Source organism: Mycteria americana, chromosome 4 (assembly GCF_035582795.1).
Source record: "Mycteria americana isolate JAX WOST 10 ecotype Jacksonville Zoo and Gardens chromosome 4, USCA_MyAme_1.0, whole genome shotgun sequence".
NCBI lineage: Eukaryota > Metazoa > Chordata > Aves > Ciconiiformes > Ciconiidae > Mycteria > Mycteria americana.
This window is the reverse complement of record NC_134368.1, coordinates 467829-488719: the sequence shown is the minus strand read 5'-3', so window position 1 is coordinate 488719 and position 20891 is coordinate 467829. Positions and strand designations below refer to the sequence as shown.

General features: G+C 58.4%; 1 protein-coding gene across 11 annotated transcripts in view; it reads right to left on the bottom strand.

Annotated features, from left to right (window-relative positions):
• Nucleotides 1–20891, bottom strand: part of DCTN1 (dynactin subunit 1) — a 63824-nt gene that overhangs the window by 24349 nt on the left and 18584 nt on the right. For 6 of the 11 annotated variants that reach the window (XR_012775425.1, XR_012775426.1, XM_075499374.1 and 3 more), the window contains exons 4-5: nt 6547–6567; nt 2811–2999 (exon numbers count right to left, since the gene is read on the bottom strand). Coding sequence is in view for 9 of the 11 variants with exons in the window: in XM_075499374.1 (XP_075355489.1) it covers nt 2811–2999; nt 6547–6567 (210 nt within the window). In the remaining 2 variants the exon portion in view is untranslated. Of the gene's footprint in view, nt 1–2810; nt 3000–6546; nt 6568–11262; nt 11804–20891 lie in introns of those variants that run through there. The other 5 variants (XM_075499375.1, XM_075499384.1, XM_075499382.1 and 2 more) reach the window with 4 other exon arrangements.

Below are 20891 nucleotides of genomic sequence, written 5' to 3'. Positions count from 1 at the left end.
GGGGGGTCTCCCCACGCTCCCTACCCGGGGTCGGCGTGCGTTGTAACCCACCGCGCGTCCGGCCCGGGGCAGCTCTACGAGGGCGAGCCAGGTACCAGCCTAAAGCCCGGGAACCCTCCTGCCTCGGCAGATCAAGTCCTCAAACGGTCTCTGCTCTGCACCCCAGATCAGCTCGCACGGGCGGCCCAAGACCACCTCCGAGGCTTTTCTAGCCCGTTACCCGCACAGAGGCGGGTGCCTCGGGCCGATCCTGCGGCGCCGCTGGCTGACCAGCACCCCTCCGAATTCACCCCCCTCTGCTCTAAGTGCCTTTGGGCCACGTTAGTTGGGCTTCGTCACGAAGCCAGCTTTACCTGTGTAACAGACACGGCTCGAGGAGGACGCTAACACCAGTACGCGATGGCCCGGGAGCGGCTGCACGGTGGCACAGCGCTGCAGCTGGGCCCTGCCGCGTTATCTGGAGACCAAAGCGCACGGTGGCCGAAATGAAAGCTGGCGCATGGAAAAGGGACGCGGGCTTGAGATTTCCAACAAGGTGCAAACGCAGCCGCCTCGGGGGTCACATCCCCCCCCCGGCTCTAACAGTTCCCTGGCTCCAAGGGGAAAGGCACACCTGACTCGCCTTAAAACACAGGCAAGGTTGGCACCGCGTTTCTAACCGGCTATGCCGTAACTGCAGAGCTGCCCACGCAGGAAGGGACACACCACCCAAGCAGCACAAAGGTATTGCACGGCCACACGTGAGCTGTTACTGGAGAGTGAGTTAGATTGAGGCAAAACCCTCGGCTCCCCGTTACGGAGCTGATGGGGCGATTTCCACATGCACGCTCATCAAACCAGAGCCTCGGGGCAGCAGTCACCTGGCCTTCACGGAGACACTGAGATGCTGCCGAGCTGTTCTGGAGACAGAGAATACCTTTAGTTATTCTATACGTGGCCTGTCTTGAACACAAATCATACATCTAAAGTACACCGGTGTTTTACAGAATCGGAGAATAACTGAGGTTGGGAGAGGTGAGCGGAGGTCTCTGCTCCACCTCCCCGCCGAGTAGGTCAGGGGCCTCCTCCGGCCACGCTTTGGCTGTCTCCAAGGACGGGGTCCCGCAGCCCCTCCAGACCCATCCCGGTGTCTGAGCACCCTCACGTGAGATCGCTTCCCTAACGCCAGCCAGAACGTCCTGCCCTGCCACTCGTGCCCGTCGCCCCGTTCCCCGTCACTGCACGCCTTCGGGGAAAGCCCGGTGTCCGTGCCGTTGAAAGAAAACCCCAGTTCCACCCAGGGTCCCAACCGTTTTAAATTCCGTAAATAAGCGTCAGTGCTGTGCAGCAGACCCCAGGCTCCCCCCGGTACCTGGACTTACAGTCCCATTCCCCCGCTTGCAGCCGCCTGCCTGCAAGCTGCCGCGGGAGCCCTTGCAGAGAGCAGGGAGCTGCCCGAAGCCAGGGCGATTCAGTCCCGAAGTGGCATCGCCCAGACAGCCCCCCCGAGACGGCCCTGTGCCCTTCACCAGCGCCCGCTCGATCCCACAGCAGCGGCCACGTAATCCCCCGGCGAGCTCCCACCGGGGAGAACTGACGCTGTATTTGCCGGTTCTTTTTTGGCCAGATCAGCTCCCGCGGCCAGAGAAACGCTGGCGCCGGCGCAGCGGTACCTGGGCAAACGGCTGCGAGCAAGGGCAGGAGGAGGGGACGCGACCCCCTCTTCTGGCAGTGGCACGGGGTTAAAGCTGAAAGCTGAACTATCACGGCTAAAGCTGAAAAATCACGAAGCTGGGTGACATTAAGGAACAGATTTTGAAAAAAATCCTACGCGATGTCAAGCAGCATAGGACAACCACACAGATTTCTCCTCTGCTGCTTTCTCAACCCTGGACATGCGGATGCCACCAACGCTATCCAGCAAACAGGTTTTGCACCCATTAGATAAACCCGTTACCCGAGTCCTCGGGGGCAGCTCGGGGGAGCAGGGACATCCCTTCTTCCCACCGAGTGGTGGCTTTTCAGCCTTTTCCCCAATACACAGCCTCAGAGCCAGCTCTTTGTCCTCTCATGCTATTAATTCTTTGCCCTCGTGCCCTAAATCTTTCGCAAGCTCTAATTGTAACTAATTAATACAAAGCAGGACGGAAGTAATGGAAAACTATTTTAAAGATAAAAAATGGAGTAACTATGCTGATATAATTACGAGAAACACCCAAGCCGGGGAAAGAGCGGACCTCTCCAAGCGGTTTTTGTTTCTGAAGGCAGGAGGGTTCCCGAAGTGCATCCGCCGCTGGTCCCCCGCCCCAGTTCATCCACACCAGTGGCTGGAGGGAGCAGTGCTCAGCTCCTCCTCTGGATTTAAGGCAGCTGAGCTCTCCCCTCACCGGCAGGTTCACGCTCTGACTCAGAGCCTCGACCCCCACCGCGTTCACCTGCCAAGCCGCTCTGACGCCACGTGCATCCCACGGGGACCCGGGAAGGGAGAACGGGCATCGGGAACCAAGTTAAGCATGGCGTTCCTCTCCTCGGAAGCGTCCTTCCAGCTTTGGCGTGTCGGCCTCTGCGTTTGTCCTTGGCCAACCCTCGCCAAGCCGCGCACGCTCCTCTCTGTCCCCCGGCCGCCTGCCTGCTCTGCTCCTCCCGCAGACCCCGGTGCCTCGACCCCGCACAGCCTTACGGCCGGTCGCCCTGCGCAGTGACCGCCGCCGGGACCCGTCACAGCGCCTCTTGCTCCCCTTTTCCTCATCCTCCTCCTGCCAGTACTGGGGCAGGGTTTCTCTCCACCCTCCACACGGCAGAGCCCGCAGCTTACCTTGGCCACAGCTTACCTTCGTGGGCGAGGGAACCGGAGGTGCCACTGGAGAGGTCAGGGAGGGAGTCGGAATAACCGGGGCCACCAGCGGCGTCTGAGCAGGCGTGCTGGGCTCGCTGCTGCTCATCTCCCCGCCGGAGGCAGAGGCTGAGCCCGAGGGCCCAGCCGTGCCGCTGGATGCTGCGGAATTGGGGGTCCGGGTGGGCTGCAAAACAACACGGTCAAGGGAGAAACGCAGATGAGCGCGTTTCAAGGGAGACAACGCTTCCACGACTGGCCCTGCACGCTTCGACTCCACTTCAGCCACTGTGTTTTCCTTTCACCAGGGCGTTTCTCCAGGCCAACCGCTGTCTCCCAGACTCGCATCCCAGAGTGAAATTTCGGAGACGCTTTAGGCTCTCACACGCGGTCGGCGCTTACTCGCTGGGACAGGGACGGAGGGGAGCTGGGACTGACCACAGCCCAGCCTCAACAGGGCAGGGGGCTGAGTCAGGCACTGCCCTCTGTTTTGGCAGAGAGCACGGTGACGGCGGGGACACCAACGGCAAAACAGCTCTGGCTGCACGGAGCGCATCCGCACCCTCGCTGTAGCCAGGCCTGCAGCGTGCCGAGGACCGGCACCACTGCGGGGACTCCCCGGCAGCGTGAACGCTGTGATCTTACGCTGCGCCGGGAGGAGTCTGGCTCAGCCAAAATTCACAGATAATGGGGTGTTGAAGGGAAAGGTAAAATTTTATTACACCACTGGCATGGTTAAAAAACCCAAACGGATCCTTTTCTGAGCACACAAGCCCTGCTTCAGGCCTGAGGCAGGAGGAATCCCTCTCCTCCCTCCTGCAGTAGCAGGGTCAATAAAAGATTGTCTCTCCCTACAAACCGTGCTGCATTTATTTCCTTGCGCTGCCACATCTACCTGCGCGGCTGCTGCAGGTACAGACCCATCTCCTTGCTCTCCGCAGCCAGGCCAGCTCGCACCCCGAGGTCCCGGGACACGAGGGCAGACCCTGCCTACCAAGTGAGCGTGTCGGAGGGATCAGAGCAGGGACTAATGAGGGTCCTCGGTAGCGTCTGCCGAGTGGAAACGCCCCGAGGCTTTAGTGTTCCAGCTCCAGAGGATGAGACAGCAAAACCTCAAAGCACGCCGAGACGGGAGCGGGGAAGGTTTCGCCCCTGTCCATCCTCTACATCTGCTGCCAAGCGTTTGCAGGAGTCTGACTCGGGTGCTGCTGTGCCCACGCACGCGTGCGGGGCCACCGGCAGCTTTTGGGGACGCCGCGGCAGGCGCCCGAGTCTGCGCCCTCTGTCCGCAACTCCGCCAGCCGGGGGGGCGAAGCCCCGAATTTCAGGGGAGCAGAAGGAGAAAATGAAAGACTAGCAAGAGTTCACCAGATTCCAGGGAAAACCAGTGGAGCTGGGAGGAACCAGAGCAGCAGCGAGCTGCTTCCCCGGTGCTTACGAGGCTGTTAATGGCTGCCTGGGAGCCAGCGGCGGGGCCGGCCACGTAACCCAGGTGAGCGAGGGAAGCCGACGTCTGAAGGAGAGCACCGGGGCCATCAGAAACCTCGGCTGTTCTCCTCACGGACCTGTACGTCTGCAGCACTCACCTCTGTGGCATCTAGCACCGTGTAAATTAATTTTCTGACTTATTTTACTCCTCGAGATTGGCTTTTTGGTGCACTGCAGTTTCGCAAGGCGCGTGGCTCACCCCAGGCTGGCCGGGCCCGTGCACGGGCGCAGCCGAGACAGGGCCAGCACCTACGCCTCTGCACCCGCCCGCTGAAGCAGCAGCAGGACGTAGAAACCAGGCGCTCACTTGCCATGCTCTAGTCGGATCTTCGGCCGACTCCTAGCTTGTTTTAGGCAAATCTGAGCTAGCTCGACTGCGATAGCTAAACCGCCCCACGGACGGGCAGGCAGCTCAGCCTTCCCCTCCCAGGTGCGACCCCGGGCTCTCCCAGGGACGGTGCGAGCCCCTGCCTGGAACAGCCCCCGTGGCACCAAGCCACGCGCGCTATCTCCAAGAAATACACTGCTCAAAACAAGGACGCTGTTCTTGTTCCTGCTGCTTTAGGGATTAAAAACCCTTCACAGAGCGAGCCTTCCGCTTCTGTGGGGACAGAGCAGCGTCGCCAGGGACGCACCTGGTACGGCTCCACTGCTTGTGGCACCTGAAGCGCTAGAAACCTTTGAGATCCACGTCTTGGCTTGGCAGTCAGGGTCAGGGAAGGTGCAAGGGACGTACTTCCTTCCAGAAAGGGCCAAAACGCAGCATGGCATCTCCTAGAGCCCTCTGCACAGCTACCAGGCAACCTTCGCCCATGGTTCCTATTGCACATCCATGCCCAGGAGCCCAGGCAGGTCCAGGCCAGCAGAGGAAGCCGCCTGCCAGCTGGCCCCGTCTGATGCGGACGCATCTGTGAGCCCCCCAGAACAGGACGCAGCCACTCGAGAGGGGCCCTCAACGCTGCAGACCAGGGCAGCTCGTCAATGCTGGCAACAGCTCTGATCTCGACACGCGTGCGGGGGTGTCTTCAACCCCATCTGACTCCTGCCCCGCGTAGATGCGAGGCCAAAGGAGCAGGGGGAGGTCACACAGGACACCCGCTCACCGCTCCTCTCCAGCACAGGTTGCGGAGAACAAGAACACCATTCAAACCGAGGGCAACGGTGCGTGATCCACCGAGGGCTCTCCAGGACGTGCCCTGGTAAAGGGTAAGCTCCCAGCTGGGAGTGGAAACTGGCTTAAAATCCACACCAGCACAGGAAAGCCGTTTACCTTGAGCTCGCTTCCCTGCCTCACTGCAAATGCGTCACATGGACACGCAGCAAAATCCTTGCCGTGTCTCAAGCGTTTGGGGAGGAGACATTTTAGAGGCAACGTTATCCTACAGAAGGAGTTGTGGACTCTCCTCCTCACGCTGCGCTCGTATACTTCTGTCACTGTTTTCTTCTCCATGGGGTCCTACCTCAGCCTGGGCTCTGGCCCTACAGTGCCAAAATGACAGCTAACAAGATATTTTTCAGAGGGGAAAGCCAGATGCCTGGCAGCTGGGATCCCTGAACGAGTCCGTCGCTGCCCTGGTTTGAGTTTCTTGTACAAGCCAGTGAAAATAAAGCCCTCCCTGCAGCGTACCCCTGCACAGAAGAGGAAAAAAACCTGTTCACCATTTACAAACCATAACGTGGCTATCATAGAGTTCTCTGAGGACTGATCTCCCTTGTCTGCTCTCCTCCAACCACGTGCCCCTTTGCAAGGCAAGTCCTGCTGGCTAGGGCAGGCCTCAAAACGCGAGCGATCCTCTGTGCTGGAATCAAGACAGTCCTGGACGACACCTCTTGGCTCTTACCTCTCTCCTCCAACGGGCACCCTCAAGACCCCACCGAAACGTGCCCCACGTAAGCTAGGAAACGGCAGTCAGTGAGAAGCAAGTAACGGCATTAACAGGGACAGCCAGCAGCGTGCTCCGCCAGCCAGCCAGACCGGGCACTACCACGCCGCTTTTGCGCTCCGCTCTGTTAGATGAGCTCTGGCTAAGAGCACAGAGCTTTTCTAGGGACGTTTTGCCCAGGTAGGTCGTCCCCAGCAATTTAAACACTCTCCAGAGGAGCACATCGCTCCCGCGAGCTCCTCCGCTCCGTCGAGCTCTGCGCGACGAGACGGAAGGACAAGAGAAAGCGCGCGCTGGGGTTAGCGGTCGCTGAGCTCGCGCTCAGCGGAGGGGACGCTCGGTGCCCCGAGCGCAGCTGCTCACCTTGGGCCGCCGGGCGCTGGTCTGGAGGGCAACGGGAGCGGAAGGCAGAGGAGGAGAGACATTCATACAGGGACAGACAGGAGCAGAGATACAGACCGCAGCAGCACGGCAGCAGATGCAGCAGAGAACAAGGTAAAGGAAACAAAAGACATCACGGCAATTAGTGTGCATGGCATCAGGTGTACGAGCTCATTAACCCACGCTCCCAGGGCAGCTCCAGGTGGAACCCTGCTAGCAGAGCTCCTGCCGAAACAGAGGAACAGAGCCCGGCGGCAGCCCAGCCTCCCGGTCAGGTTCTCGCCTAGACCAGAGATCGCTCGTCGTGCTCCGGCCCCGCTTCTCCCCCTTGAGCGAGGTGCGGGACCACCGAGCCGGGGAGAAGGCCGACTGCCTGAACCCCAAACCTGGAGCCGACCCCCGGCTCCAGCAGACGCTCTGGGGGCAGATGCACCATTTTCTTCTAAGAGATCTTTAGCTTCAAAAGCAAAATCTGGGCTGCCCCGGGTCAGCCTGGAGCCGTGCAGCCACCTTACGGCAGAGCTGCGCTGGGTTCACCAGGTTCTGCCGACAAGGAGCGGGTTTATCCCAACACACCTTCCTGAGAAGTCGCTCGGGTGTGAGATTGGGGGGGGGTATTTTTAACAATGTTTTTCCCCTTTGTTTTTTGAAGGGGCTAGAGCATCCCCAAGCCAGCTGCCCACAGAGATGCTGGAGCCCCCGGGCTCTATTTCTCTTTAGTCATAAAACCTGCAGGGACAACGTGGAGCTGCTTCTCAAACACGTCCATGCTTTCTTTTCATTTCTGGAAATAAAGGCATCCGTCGACTTCGAGGCAGGACCCCCCGCCCCCCCGAAGACACCCACCGTTTGCACATGCAGCATAGCAGTAACAACCCGCACCAAGTGGGTGCTCCCACGGCGAAGGGTGGGGAGACCACCCCACGTATCTCAGCAGATCCGTGCTGCGCACTTACGCATCAGCAGGACAATTTTCCCATTAACAAATGCTCCTCCCGTAACTGATACAACAACAGAGAACAGCGAAGCTGGCAGCGCTCTTCTGCCAGCCGGCAGCGGGGGAAGCCGGACGGGCAGCGCGCTGGGCGCAGGCAGGGAGCCCCGGGCGCTGGAAGCCATCGGAGCGGGCAGAGGGAACCGCTGGCAGGGACATCTGCTCTCCGGCCGCAGCTCTAAAACACTGGAGCACGTTTTAAAGCTTTTCCCATTCTGCTTCTTTTTTTATTCTGTGACCTAATCCACAGCTTGAAGTAACCAAGAACGGAAAAGATCAATAAAACCGCTGCCATATGACGCTCCCCAAGGATGCAGTCATGAGCGAGGCATTTGGTCGTACAAAGCCCATCAGCAAACGCTCAGCCCCCGTCGCAGACCAGTGCAGCGTCGCTCCCGCCACCACGGCTTCTCTCCGATATCCAGAAGCAATGGTCGTGTTCCCACCCAAGGCCTCGATAAACTAGCTGAGAGATCTTACAGCTACTTTTTTTTTTTTTTTAAAAAACATAGATTACAACTGGACAGGTTATCACTTCAAAAGAGCCGATTACCTACGGTATTACTTACGCTAAATCCTATTTTGCTGACTTCCAGCCTTTGCTAAAAGGCTACACTCAACAGGAGGCCCATTTCAATACTGAGGGCCGATACCCATCTTCCAGAACATCTTCTGCTTGGCAAAACGTGCCAGGAAAATGTAACGACAACAGTAAAAGCTTAAAACCCTCAGATAAATACAGGGCTGATTTAGGAGCAGTAGTAGCAGCTCTTCAGGACTACTCCAGCATCTTTCAAAAGTCCTCCTAAATAAACATTACCTGGAGCGGCACTAAAAATCTGAAAACGGCTCTGAAGCCCCCCTCCCTCGGGGGCTCTGCAGGCCGCGCGCAGGGAGATGCCTCCGCTCCTTGCCGAGCACGCGGGTCCCAGCGCAGCACGTAGCGGGGGACCCCGAGAGAGACCCGTCGCCCGGGCACGGAGCTCCTGCCGTCCCGCTGCCTGCTCGGCGCGGGCAGCACCGAAAGCACGCCGGCGCGCGGCAGGCAGGAGCAGCCACGGGCTGGGGTGTCGCACACCGGCAACGAAGTCTCTGCGTTCGAAATACAGCTTAGCGCTGCCCGCCGCAGCAGCCGGACATCGGGGGAAATACTCAACAAGCAACCACGGAGCCCTTCCCTAGTGGGCTATGGGGCGGGGAGATGCTGCGCGTCTTCCCCAACTCGAACCGCACCAAACCCTTCAAAAAGGGAGAAACCTCTTGGTAACCTTCTCTAAAAGCTAGCCACGCTAAACGCCAGAGATTGATCCTGGTTTCACGCCTCCTCTGGTGTAAGGTGTAAGGTGTAAGGCCAAAGGCCATTTTGGTCCCCCTCCACGTAACGCCACGCGAAGACTACAAAAAGCTGCAGCGTCAGCTCCGAGACCCCCGGGTGAGCAGCTCCTTGGCGAGGGGGGCAGAGAAACGCCCTGCTGCTCTCCGGCAGGGGCGGAGGGCGAGCGGGCTCTCCGCCACGCCGGCCGTCCTCCTCTCCGTCCGGCCGTCACACAGCACGCCTCTCGTCAGCGGTTCACCCGCCGTGCTCCGCAAAGCGCTCGTAAGCGGCTGGCAGGAAGGCGGCTGGGCTGGGACGCCGGCTGCTCCCCTTTCTAGCCGTTAGGGTACGGCGTCCGGCCGGCGAGGAGACGGCGCGCAGGAGGGAGGCAGCGGGGCTCCACCGACAAAGCTCTTCACGGCTGCGGGAGCATCCAGGAGCCCCGCTCGAGCTTCTGCCAGGCTCCAGACTGCGTAGTGGCTTAACACAAAAACTTCGGGCCCTCCTGGCTCCCGGGATGCTCTGCACCACCCAGCTGTGGCTATTAATGTTTCACTTGGCAGTTCTGAACTCTGCTGCATAATGTTGCTGCATAAATATTTGATGACATTATACAACCTTTGTTCCCTGGGCAGGTCCTGCACTCAGGAGCGAGGAGAGCATCTGGGGCTCAGAACAGACGCACTCAGATACAAACTTTGCTTCTAGCAGCAAGAAATCTGGCAAAACTCCTCCTGGCTACCCACAACTGCCAGCAGCGGGGCCGGCATCGCCCGTCTCAAACGTGGGGCTGCAGATGGCAGGTCCTGCAGGTCCCTCCTAGCTTGGTTCCGCTCCGAGCGCAGGAGTCTCCATCCAGACCCAGCCGGGAGCCCCAGATGTTGGCACTGCCGTGAGCACGGACCAGCACGCTTGTGTTAACGTCACCTTACGCCAGGCAGGACTGGTACCGTATTGCTGAACGCTTCTGCTGGACAACGTCTGAGGGCTTCTCATGCAGAAAAGCAGAACTTCTCAGACTGCAAGTGCGGCTGCGGAGATTTCCCACGTAGTTTCCGTGAGGTCTTCCAGCAGCGGGTGGAGGGGGCCGGCGTGCACCCCCTGCGCGGGGCCGGCAGCTGCGGGTGTCGATGCCCGGCATTAACCCAGCGAAGGCCCCGGGGCAGCGCTGCCCACCCGAGCGGGCAGGACGCCATCCCGCTCACCCCCAGGGAAGCCGGCCTCCCGGAGGAACCGAGCCTTCTCCGGACAGAACCTGTTGGCGTGAAGGCTGTCTCTACCCCCGCGGCACTCCACCAGCAGCAGGACAAGCTCCCTCGGGGTGTCGGTACCTGCGTTATCACTGGGTACACGCTACCAGAAATCCTGCATTTTAAACCACCGGCACCGCCTTGCACGTGCGCTCTCTCCCAGGCGTGATCCCGTACAGAGACAGCGTGTGCAAGGGGAAGTAACAACAGGAAAAGCAGGATTAAATCAAGCGGCTGTCAGATCTGCAAAGCTCCCTGCCAGGCAGGGCGCTGAGCACCGGGCTGGCCCCGCCGCTCCACCCTTTGCTGGAGGCAGAGGAAAATCAGCATTCGTAAAACTTTTCCTTTGGAAGCGGATGAAACAGGAGCTCTTGAAGCAGTCACCGCGTAACAAAGTATTTCACTGTATCTGGTGAGCTCAAGGAACCACATACATAAATCAAGAGCATTTACTGTACGTTCATAAAACGGCAAAGTCTTCTCGCTGACACAGCACGGCCAGTGAAGTTGCACGTTTGTGCCTTTGGTTATTTTTATTTTCACTTCTTCTTTGAGATCGGGCAAAAATGTTCAGGATTTCTCTTTAAGCTGAACAGTGATATCCTGGTTACTCTAAAAATAAACATATAGGACACTACCAGAGCACAAGGCAGAGCCCGTGCTGTAACCTGCAGAAACGTCAGCTTGACAGGGAATCCAGATACGACAAACATTTGGAAATGGTAAAAGCAGGCAGAACCCAACGGCACGGCTTGCATGGCTAAGGCAGGAAAAACGTTAATATTAACATGCAACTTCCACAAGCCAAGCACCGGCACCTCCGGCAGCAGGGAAGCCGCCGGAGCCCAGCCGAGCTGCAGAGATGCTGCATGCAACACAGGCACAGACAGGTGAAATGGAGAAACGACTTGAACGGAAACTTGAAAGGAAACGCTAGACATTAAATGATGCTGCTTTCTCATTCAGCAACCTCCCCCCACCCGTCTGTCCACAGGCACCTGAAACCGAGTCAAACTCACGGTTACAGCTCAGCAGCATTAACGTACAAAAAAAGGAGAAAAAAAAAAAAAAAGAGCAAAACAAGGTACATTCAGAAGCAGCGTTAGCAATGACGGCGTGGATACAGCAGCAGATTGTACCTTCCGTGTCGCTGGGGCCTGCCTCATCATTGCAGAAAAGACAGACGGAGAGAGAGAGAGAAAGGGAAACGGGGAGGCAGAGAGAGATGTTAGCACACTCGGTCACAACAATGCGGCTCTCGGCGGCTCTGTCTCGGGAGCACGGGCTGCCCGGCAGCGCTTGCAAATGGCTGCAGCCTCCCTCTATCCGCTCGCCGTCCGCCCCGGTAATCCAGCAAATGCCTCTCCCGAAGCGCCGGCTGCTACGGACGCGGCTGCTCAGCGGGGCTGCGGCGCACCGGGGCCGCGGGGGCCCATGCCAGCCGCCGGAGCCGCGGCCGCTCGTCCTCTCCCCGCCGGTGTCTCCAACCACCGCCCCGGCGGCTCATTACATCACCGCCGGTGGGTCTCTCCTCCCCGCGCCGGGGACGCTGCACCGAGCCGGGGCGGCGGGCGATGCTCCTCTCGGGCGAGGGGTCCTCAGTAGCTTAGCAACACCCCGGCGCGGCCGCCTCGCCGGCGGGTCCGGCCAGCTGCGGCCCTCCGCTCGGCATCCACGCGCGCGCTCGGCGCCGCACAGACCTCTCCTGCCCGCAGCCCGGCCCGCCCCGCGCCTACGCGCCACCGCGGCCACGCCGGCCCGAGACCTCGCGAGCAAATCCCCTGAGCCCGGACAGATGGAGGGAGCTGAGCCCGGACAGAGGGACGGACGTCTGCGCAGAGCCGCTTCCATCTTGCGGCGCTGCCGTTCACCGCCCAACCCGACTCCCACCCTCGCAGCCGCCCAGCTCGGCCCCAGCCACGCGCCTCCCGCCAACGAGGGGATTTATTTTCGAGGAGCTCAATGCACCCCTGCACGGCCAAGGACGCCAGCGAAACCCCCGCAGCAGGACCGGCCGCGGAGAACCCCTGCCCGAAAACAGCCCCCGCCGGCGAGCACTAGCACCCGGCACAGCGCCCGGCACGCCAGCCCGACGGCCATGTCTGAGCCCGGCTACGCTGCCGAGCTCAAACCCTGAACTCCTGCTCGGCACCCGTTCCGTCCCCGGCCCAGCGCTCCAGCAGAACTGCAACCCAGGGGTTTCAATGCCAAAGCAACCGGTCACATTTAGAGCAAGATCTCGCTGGAAACTTCACGGATCTCAACGCCCTGACCCCGCCGCACGCTGGAGATCCCGGCCCTTGGGCTACCCTTTCCTTTTACGTACGCACAATCTGTAATTCTGTATATTACACCATGTGTGCGTGAACGTGGACCTTCTTTCCACTACTGACAACTCCCATTCCAATTCCATGCGTTTCCGATACTTCCACACCGAGGCACCAGGAGGGAGAGGAGCTCGGGCCGGCCCGGGCTGGCCCACAGCGGCAACCGTCCTTCTTAAATAGTACGTGCGCATACAAGCATCTACACACAAGGCGTATTTTTAGCACCACTGGTTACGGACGCTCACTGCAATACCTGCAACCTCTTGGAAAAAGTCTTTAAAGGCAACTTGGACCAGCAGGTTAAATTTCCTGGGGACTCGAGGCAGTGCCGCGGGCAGTCGCGCCCAACCGCAAGAGCCATTATCTGCAGCGGGTTTTGATTCCTGAATCGCTTCCGAATCAGGGAAATGAACATCTGTGGTGCCTCGCACAGATGTTCTCCCTGGACTGAGGTTTTGAAAGTTGAGAGCATTAAAGTATGTATAGATATACGTGTATACGTGTGTGCAAACATATATTCTAAAAATCAAAGTCTGTGGTTTTATGAGACCATTAAAAGTCTTCTAACACAGCAAAAGCCGCCCCTCCCAGGGCCCATTAACTTAATCTTCTCCAGAGACTGAGGATGGGAAGTTTCAGAGCAAAAAGCAGCATTTGGGACAGAGAAGCTGGAGTCCATCGGAAGGAGCCAAGAAAGAAAACCGCCACCCCTAAGACGTGGGAGCGCGCTCCCGGCGCCCGACTGCTCCCGTGGGAGCGGGCACCGGTGCTGAGCAGACAGGAACGGACCCGCGCTGCTCCGGGGGGGGGGGCCGGGGGGTGCCCGGGGGGGCACGGCAGCCGCCCCTTCTCCTCGGCCTCACCGCTGCGCCCATCCACGGGGCACAGCCGCGTCCCCCGCTGCCGCAGGAACCCCCCCCGGGCCGCAGCTCCCGCCGGCGCCAGCCACGGCACCAAAGCCACCTCCTGCACGAGGCGTCCCCGGGCACGGGGACCCGCCGCGCCTCCGACCCCGGCAGCACCCGGGCGAGGGAGTGAAGGCGGCAGCCGCCGCGGCCAGCGCCTGGAGGAAGAGCGTCCCTCGGCTCGGCCCGCCGCAGCGGCAGAGCGGCGCTGGCGGGTCCCCTCAGCCTCCAGGACGACTCTGCAAGAGATTAAAAACACCCACCCTGCCCACGGTAGCAAAGCCAAGGCCAAGCGAAGGCCCAGCTGCGTTGTAATGACATCCGAGGGGCGGACACGAGCAAAGGGGAAGGCGCTTAAACAAGCTAACGAGCAATTTGGCATAGGAACCCCAGGTAATAACTGACCAGGAGTAATTAGGGTGAGAACGAGGAGATTTCTTAGCAGCGAGGCGTGGCAGTTTGGAGACAGCCCGCCAGGAGTGGCCGCGGGGACAGGACACCCCGGGCGCAGGCACGCGCTGACGAGAGCGGCTGCAGCACGGGGCTCCGGGCACCGCAGCCGCGTCCCGAGCGGACGAGGTTTGGGAGCGGGGAGAGGGGCCAAGCAGACCACGGCTCCCCTCCGATTTTTCTGCGCTTGCCCTCCAGTCAATGGTCAAAAATCAGGAACACTTCATAAAAGACTCAAGGGACGCTTCAGATAGCCCAAAATTCAGTAGTTAATTATACATGTGGAATTTCCTGCCCTCTAAGGCTCATACCCGAAACGTGCAGATCGGGGTTTTATTCCGTTTGATGCGCTAAAAACTCTCACAGCATTTTTGCTCAGAAAGCAATTTCAATACTTGTCAGTAAAAACAGCACATCCAGACTCCACGGCACTGCTTTCCAAAATCCACCCTCCCGGGTCCTCCGGCGTCACAGCAAGTGAGCTGCAATGGTGCTACAGAAATACAGACTGTGGCTGAAAGTCTGCACAAATTTCACGCCAGTTCACAAAAAACCCACCCTGGGAGTTGGGTATCATCTGTTTGCCCGAGACAGCACCGGCCCTGCTGCTCCGAACCGCCGTGAAGACCGACCGCGGCGACCCTCTGCAGCGGCACCGCACGCGCCGCGCGGCCAGGAGCCGAATCACGCACGGCCCAGCCCACCTCCTCATTATAAAATATCGGGCTCGACCCAAAGTCCTTGGGGTAACGGAAAAGCACTTAGCGCGTCGAGTTCAGGTTACACGCTCCAATCGACCGACCAAGAAGGACGGCAGAGTCTGGATTTCATTACACGTTAAAACGGGTTAGTGCTGGCTGGAGGCGGGCTGCACGCCAACCCCCCAGACCCCCAGCACAGCCCGAAAGCCTTTGGGCCTCAGGGGACGGACCTTCAGGGGGGAAGGCCGCCTTCTTGCTGGATTTTGGCTGCTGAAAGAAAGGGTGAGAATTCCCTGCGTTGAAATGCTGTCCGAGGCCAGACGCACTCTGGTTCTGTTCACCTCCATCGCGGGGAAACGCTATCCGAAAGGGAAATAAATGGTGCAGCAACACTGGTCGTGGTGGGGGCCCGCTCCAGCTCCCCGCTAGTTACGACCAGCAGCTCCCGCGGTGCGGGGGGTCCGTCTGGGTCTTGAGTTCCTCTAAGACTCTCCAAGTCCTGGTTTTTGGTTTGGTTTGGCTGTAACCAGTGAAGTCCTTCCAGAGCCTTAAGTTATCACTAAACTGGCAGCTCAAACAGCACGTGCTTGGGTGCCGAACACGGCTTGTGAGATTTTCCCCCAGGATAAAAGATTATGCCACTGGATTAAGTTACAGAGCAAACGTGGATTTCCCACAAAAGAGTGAGGAAGATAATCAATGTAGGAAGCAAGGTATGTCATTTTATTCTGCTATCTCCAACATTTTCTCTACCAGCAGCTGATATCGCTCACCGGTGTCTTCAGTCACGCATCCGCTCTTGATCTACGACCCGACGTCAGACCCTCTACAACCACGGGCCCTGGGACCCGAGCTGCCCACGTGTTAGAGTCAAGATCTTCTCCACCACACACGGTCTGCCGTACCCGCGGGTGACTCCTCTGTTCAGGACGAAGGCCGCTGTCCCCTCTCTCGTGCAGTTTAGGTGTGGCCGTCCGGCTCCTGGAAGGCTGCGAGAGCATCCGCCACCCTCCTCGCCCGAACGCGCCGGCGAAGGAGGCAGAACTTCAGCAGGGGACAGGGGACGACCCCAGCAGACCCCTGCAGATGACGCAGCTGGGCAGGGGGTGAGGGTCCCTCCGTCTCGCTTGCTGCTGCAGAGCACCCCGAGCGAGGGTGAACGGCTGCGCTGGCCGTTCCGAAGCGAGCACGCGCAAGCTTTGGTTCACGTGCGAGTTACCGCTACTTCCCCACCACTTTATCTCCCCAAAGCACAGGTGGGCTTTCACCAGCCTCCGAGCAGTTAAGACTGTCTCTCTTCAATCGTACCAAGAATTTCTGGGTATCTGGCAAGCCTGGAGGCATCCTTCTTGGCATCGCCCCTCGAGGCAGCACCTCTCGTACCGCAGAGAGGATCACAGATGCAAGGGGACCGCAGGTTAAAGGCGGGCCGTGCCGTCGGTACGTAGGATCTCCCGGCCGTGCTGAAGAACCAGAGTGGGGTCAGCAGCCTCCAACCCCTTCTGCTGCAGAAGACGGTTGCCAAAAATCCTGCCTGACACTCGCCCCAGGCCCTGCTAACGGCAAACCCCTGCATGCTGAGGCCTCTTCCCAACCATCGCTGTGCCAGACACGAGGCTCTCCCGGGGAACCAGGCGAGCGCCCACGGTAACCCCGTGTGGAGATGTGCCTTCTCCCTGCCGGGAGCAGGGACAAAATTCTACCGTTTTAACTGCACAGCAAAAACGGGCAAACTTTGCAAGATACGTTGGGTGCAAAAAGTACGTGACATCTGTATTCTAGATGCATTGTAGGTGTGAGTTTATATAAAGGCGCTCCTGGCCAACACGTGGGGCTGCCTCAACCTTTGAGAGTTCCTAAAGTAAAAGGGAAAAAAAAAAATAAAAAATTTTAAACAGCTACAGAAGATAAACACTGAGGAAAGACTGGCCCCTCCAGCATGGAGTCGCTTCCAGCTGCGGTACCACTGACCTCTAGTACTTTCTGTGCGTGACAGGCTAAAACAAATGATCATCCTCAAGCAAATGCCTCTGGTCCCACAGCCATTTATTAAAACAAGCCAGATAATGTTCTAATGAGCTGAGAGATGGGAAAATATTCAGATCAAGAGCCAACCGGAAGTCCTGAGGCAAGCTGTCGAGCTGAAGCGCCGAGACAAACCAGCAGATTCCAGGAGCTAACCCAGAGAAGCGGTTTCAGGAGCCCAGACACGGCAGCACTCCTCGCCGTCGCCGCAGGTACAGCTCCGGGCAGCTCAGACCTGCACCGTGCCCCGCGCCGGGACGGGAGCCAAGACGTTTCTGCCCGTGCCAAACAAGAGGTAACCAAAAGCCAGGGAGAAGGAGGTGCGGGCTGCGGCAAAGGCAGCGCTGAGCCCCAGAGCCAGCGGGGAGCCCCCCGCCCAGGAGCTTGCCAGCCGTGTCCGAGGGGGGGAACCCTCCGGCGGCGAGGAACCCCCCGTCTCCACGGGGCGACCGGTGCGAACGTCCAGCGGAGAGGAGCTACGAGTGCTGCCTCCCAGGTAACGGGGTGGGATATTATGCATCCTCATAGGCAAAGGGACACTGTTCCCATTTGCAAAGTTAATTAAGAACAGAATTTATCCAGGTAGCTATATGCACCAAGTTAACCTAGTTTTTACGGTACTTTCACATCAGCCTAGATTCAAATCACTCCTTTTCAAGCAATTAACAATTTTCTGTTGTTCAAAGGAGAATGGCACTGGGTGACCCCAAAGGAAACGGCTGCTGCAGGCTTGCCGAGGCTTCCCCAGGGGGGTTTAAAGACCTGTTATGCTTTCTGCACACCCGCAGCACAGCCCCGCTCCCCAAGGGCAACGTGGGCTCTGCCATTTACCATCTGACTCCAGGCAGAGCGACTCCGCGCAGACACACACCGCCTCGACTTCCACGTCGGCAAATACAAACCGAGCCCGGAGCCCAACTGGATTTGTCCTCAGAAAATCAGAGCTCAACATTACAAGGCTTTGACCACAGCCCACATCAGAAAATGCAACGAATAGGCCACGAAGCACTGAGCTGGCAGAAGCCGTCAGCTGTGTACGGGCAGAGCTCCTACTCGGGACGGTCACCCGCTCACGCCGTACCCGAGCACTCACTTTACCACCAGCCCAAGCACAGACTGTTCTCGGTCCCAGCGGTGCTTCCCGTCTCCCTGTGCCACGCAGTTTTTCCTATAATGAATCCTTGAGCGTCCAGGGAAGTTGCGGACGCTCACCAATTCGGGGCACTGAGGCAGAGAGCATCGGTCTCAACTCCCCGCTCTCAATCTGGCTGCGGTCACCCCTCTCTTGCCTTGCACTTGGGTTTTCGCTCTCAGCTCCGTTCCCAGCTTGCAGTTGCCAAACCTGTCGCTGGTGAGTACGCCCGAGCCTGGCAAACCGTCCTGCGAGACGCTTGCCGCCATGACAGTCTTGTGCAAGGATCTGCTCGCCACGGGTTTCATTCTGTTCCTCAGGGATGTTCAGAGCTCTGTTTTGGGGATCTGCGATGGCTTTCCGACCACTTCCACGCTTGGGCTGGCTGCTCTGCTGAGTTGGGTCACACCTTCCTGGTAACCACCAGCCTGGAGGCCAAATGAGACGCCCAGCCCGTCAGTACCAGGGCGGCTCACCAGCCCCATTGCCAGCCAGCTCCCTCCTCCTCAGCTTTGACGATGATTCTTCAGGGCTAGCAGAGAAAGAGCTTATTCGAGGTCCGCAGAGCCAGCCCGTCGGTCCACAAAGGACTGAATTGTCAGACAGGATGGTACCGCGGCCGCAGAAACAATTCTGGGGATAAGACAAACACACCGGTATCCAAACCCAACTGCTTTTTGTTTCCTTGTACCTGGCTACGACCCTTAGGCAGAGCCCCTGCGGACAGTAAAAGGCAGCAAACAAATCTGGACACCTTCGAGAGCTGGGCTCGGGACCCCACCAGCATCCCCTCTGCCCCCGCAGCTCTTCGCCGGCTGTAGACAGGCTGGCGCTGCTAGCAGGGGAAGGGTTTCCCAGTGGCATTTTTAAAAGCACTAACAGCATACGTTAACGAAGAACCCCCGAGTTTCATTAGTTTGAGCGTGTCACAGTGAAGTCTGTTTCGGATCAAGAGCTGATTTGATAACAGAGGCGGCTTTTAAGTCGTCTGCAGGCATTCGAAGCTCCAGCAGAACTCTCTCCAGCCCCGGCTCGGCCCGGAGGACGGAGGCTTTCCTCCACTGCGCAACCTCAACCAACCGCTACCCAAACTCGTCGGGCAAAAGGCCCACATTCGTATTAAGCATTCTCAGACAAAAGCAACCTTGATCCGTGGCTGTAAGCCCCTTAGCGAACAAAGTGCCATATATATTGCTGAAGGAGTCACATGAAAGCTTACACAGATTTAACATTCAGTTAAGAGAATTAAGGATGTCGCAGCGAGGGGGCAGGGCAGTAGCTGCTCTAATGAACCAACTCCTCTCCTAATGCACAGCTCGGTTTTCTAAATCTAGAATATATAAATTCTTTCCACATCCAGGATTCGATAAACACCAACACGGGGCTGGCCACACACCTTCCGGAGCTGCCCTCTTACGCAGAAGCAGCAGATGAGAAAATGCCATTTCACAAGGGAAAAAACAGGTTTCGGATGCGTTAGAGCTGTCCTTTAAACTCGTTCGGCGATATGTAAGAGAGGTTATTTATCTTAAAGCCACGCAAAGTAACGAGGAGCTTTTAGCACCAACGCGGGTAAGAAGATTGCCAAATCTTGTCTCGGTTCGCGGCAGGAGCAGCCCGTGACGCTGCCAGGGTTAACTCCGGCTCATTTACGTGGTGCCGCCAGCTTGCGGCGCCAGATGCTGCTCAGCTCAGCGCTCACAGCTCGGAGGCTGCTGGCCCTTCCTCGACTAACAGCAGCGTAACCGCCGCTCCGCCGCACGGACCTCGCCGCAGGTTCCCGTGGACGTCCCTCAGAGGCACGAAGCCCTGCCACGACAGTTTGTCAGCCGGCCAAGAGGAACACCAGCCGTGTAGAGATCCGTGCGCGGGTCCGTTTAGACCCTTTTGTAGGACGTGCTGTCGGCAGTTCAGAGGTGAGGCACGTTCTGTGAGATAATCAGATTACTCTTTCCTTTAAAGGATTAGCAGGGCTTGGGTTGGCCCCTCTTCTTTAAAAAGAAACCATCTGGAACCAGATCGCTCCGTGCCCTCATCAGGCTGAAAGAGGCCATCTGCTCCCCGCACGGAGCCAGGCTAACGACGGGCACGACGACAAACGGGAGGACACGAGAGGATCAGAGCCGGATCAAGTGCTCGACAGAGAGGGAGATGAAGCCATGCTCCTTACAGAGCCCAAAACAAAACACTGGAGATCCAGCTCCGGCACACGCAATGCCAGCTGGGATGATGCAAGGAACGGGAATGTTACTGGAGCTGGGGCAAAGCCAAGCCATTAGAGGGGGGGAAAAAAAAAAAAACCACCAGGCATCAAACTGGCTTTAGCTCGTGCTGTCACAGGGTAGGTGACCTGTGGTGAGAGACAGCACCCTTGGAAGAGAGAGTTATCATCAAGGTCACACAGCTCAGGCGTAGGGGGACGGTGCCGGCCGCGCGTTCCCACTCCAGAGCAGGGCTCACCGTCACTCACGCTTGCAGCTTGCTGCAAACGCAGCCAGCAAACCGTCTGTGGGACCAGCCTCCCACCAGCCACCAGTTAATCACAGAATCACAGAATCACAGAATCATATAGGTTGGAAAAGACCTTTAAGATCATCGAGTCCAACCATAAACCTAACACTGCCCAGCCCACCACTACACCATGTCCCTAAGCACCTCATCCAAACGTCCTTTAAATACCTCCAGGGATGGCGACTCAACCACTTCCCTGGGCAGCCTGGTCCAGTGCTTGATAACCCTCTCGGTGAAGAAAAATTTCCTAATATCCAGTCTAAACCTCCCCTGGCACAACTGGAGGCCATTTCCTCTTGTCCTATCACTTGTTACCTGGGAGAAGAGACCGACCCCACCTCTCTACCCCCTCCTTTCAGGCAGTTGTAGAGAGCGATGAGGTCTCCCCTCAGCCTCCTTTTCTCCAGGCTAAACAGTCCCAGCTCCCTCAGCCGCTCCTCATAAGACTTCTGCTCCAGACCCTTCACCAGCTTCGTTGCCCTTCTCTGCACACGCTCCAGTACCTCAATATCCCTCTTGTAGTGGGGGGCCCAAAACTGAACACAGCATTCGAGGTGCGGCCTCACCAGTGCCGAGTACAGGGGCACAATCACTTCCCTAGTCCTGCTGGCCACGCTATTTTTGATACAGGCCAGGATGCCATTGGCCTTCTTGGCCGCCTGGGCACACTGCTGGCTCATAAGAGCTCACTCCCTGCTTCGGCTGACCTGGGACCCT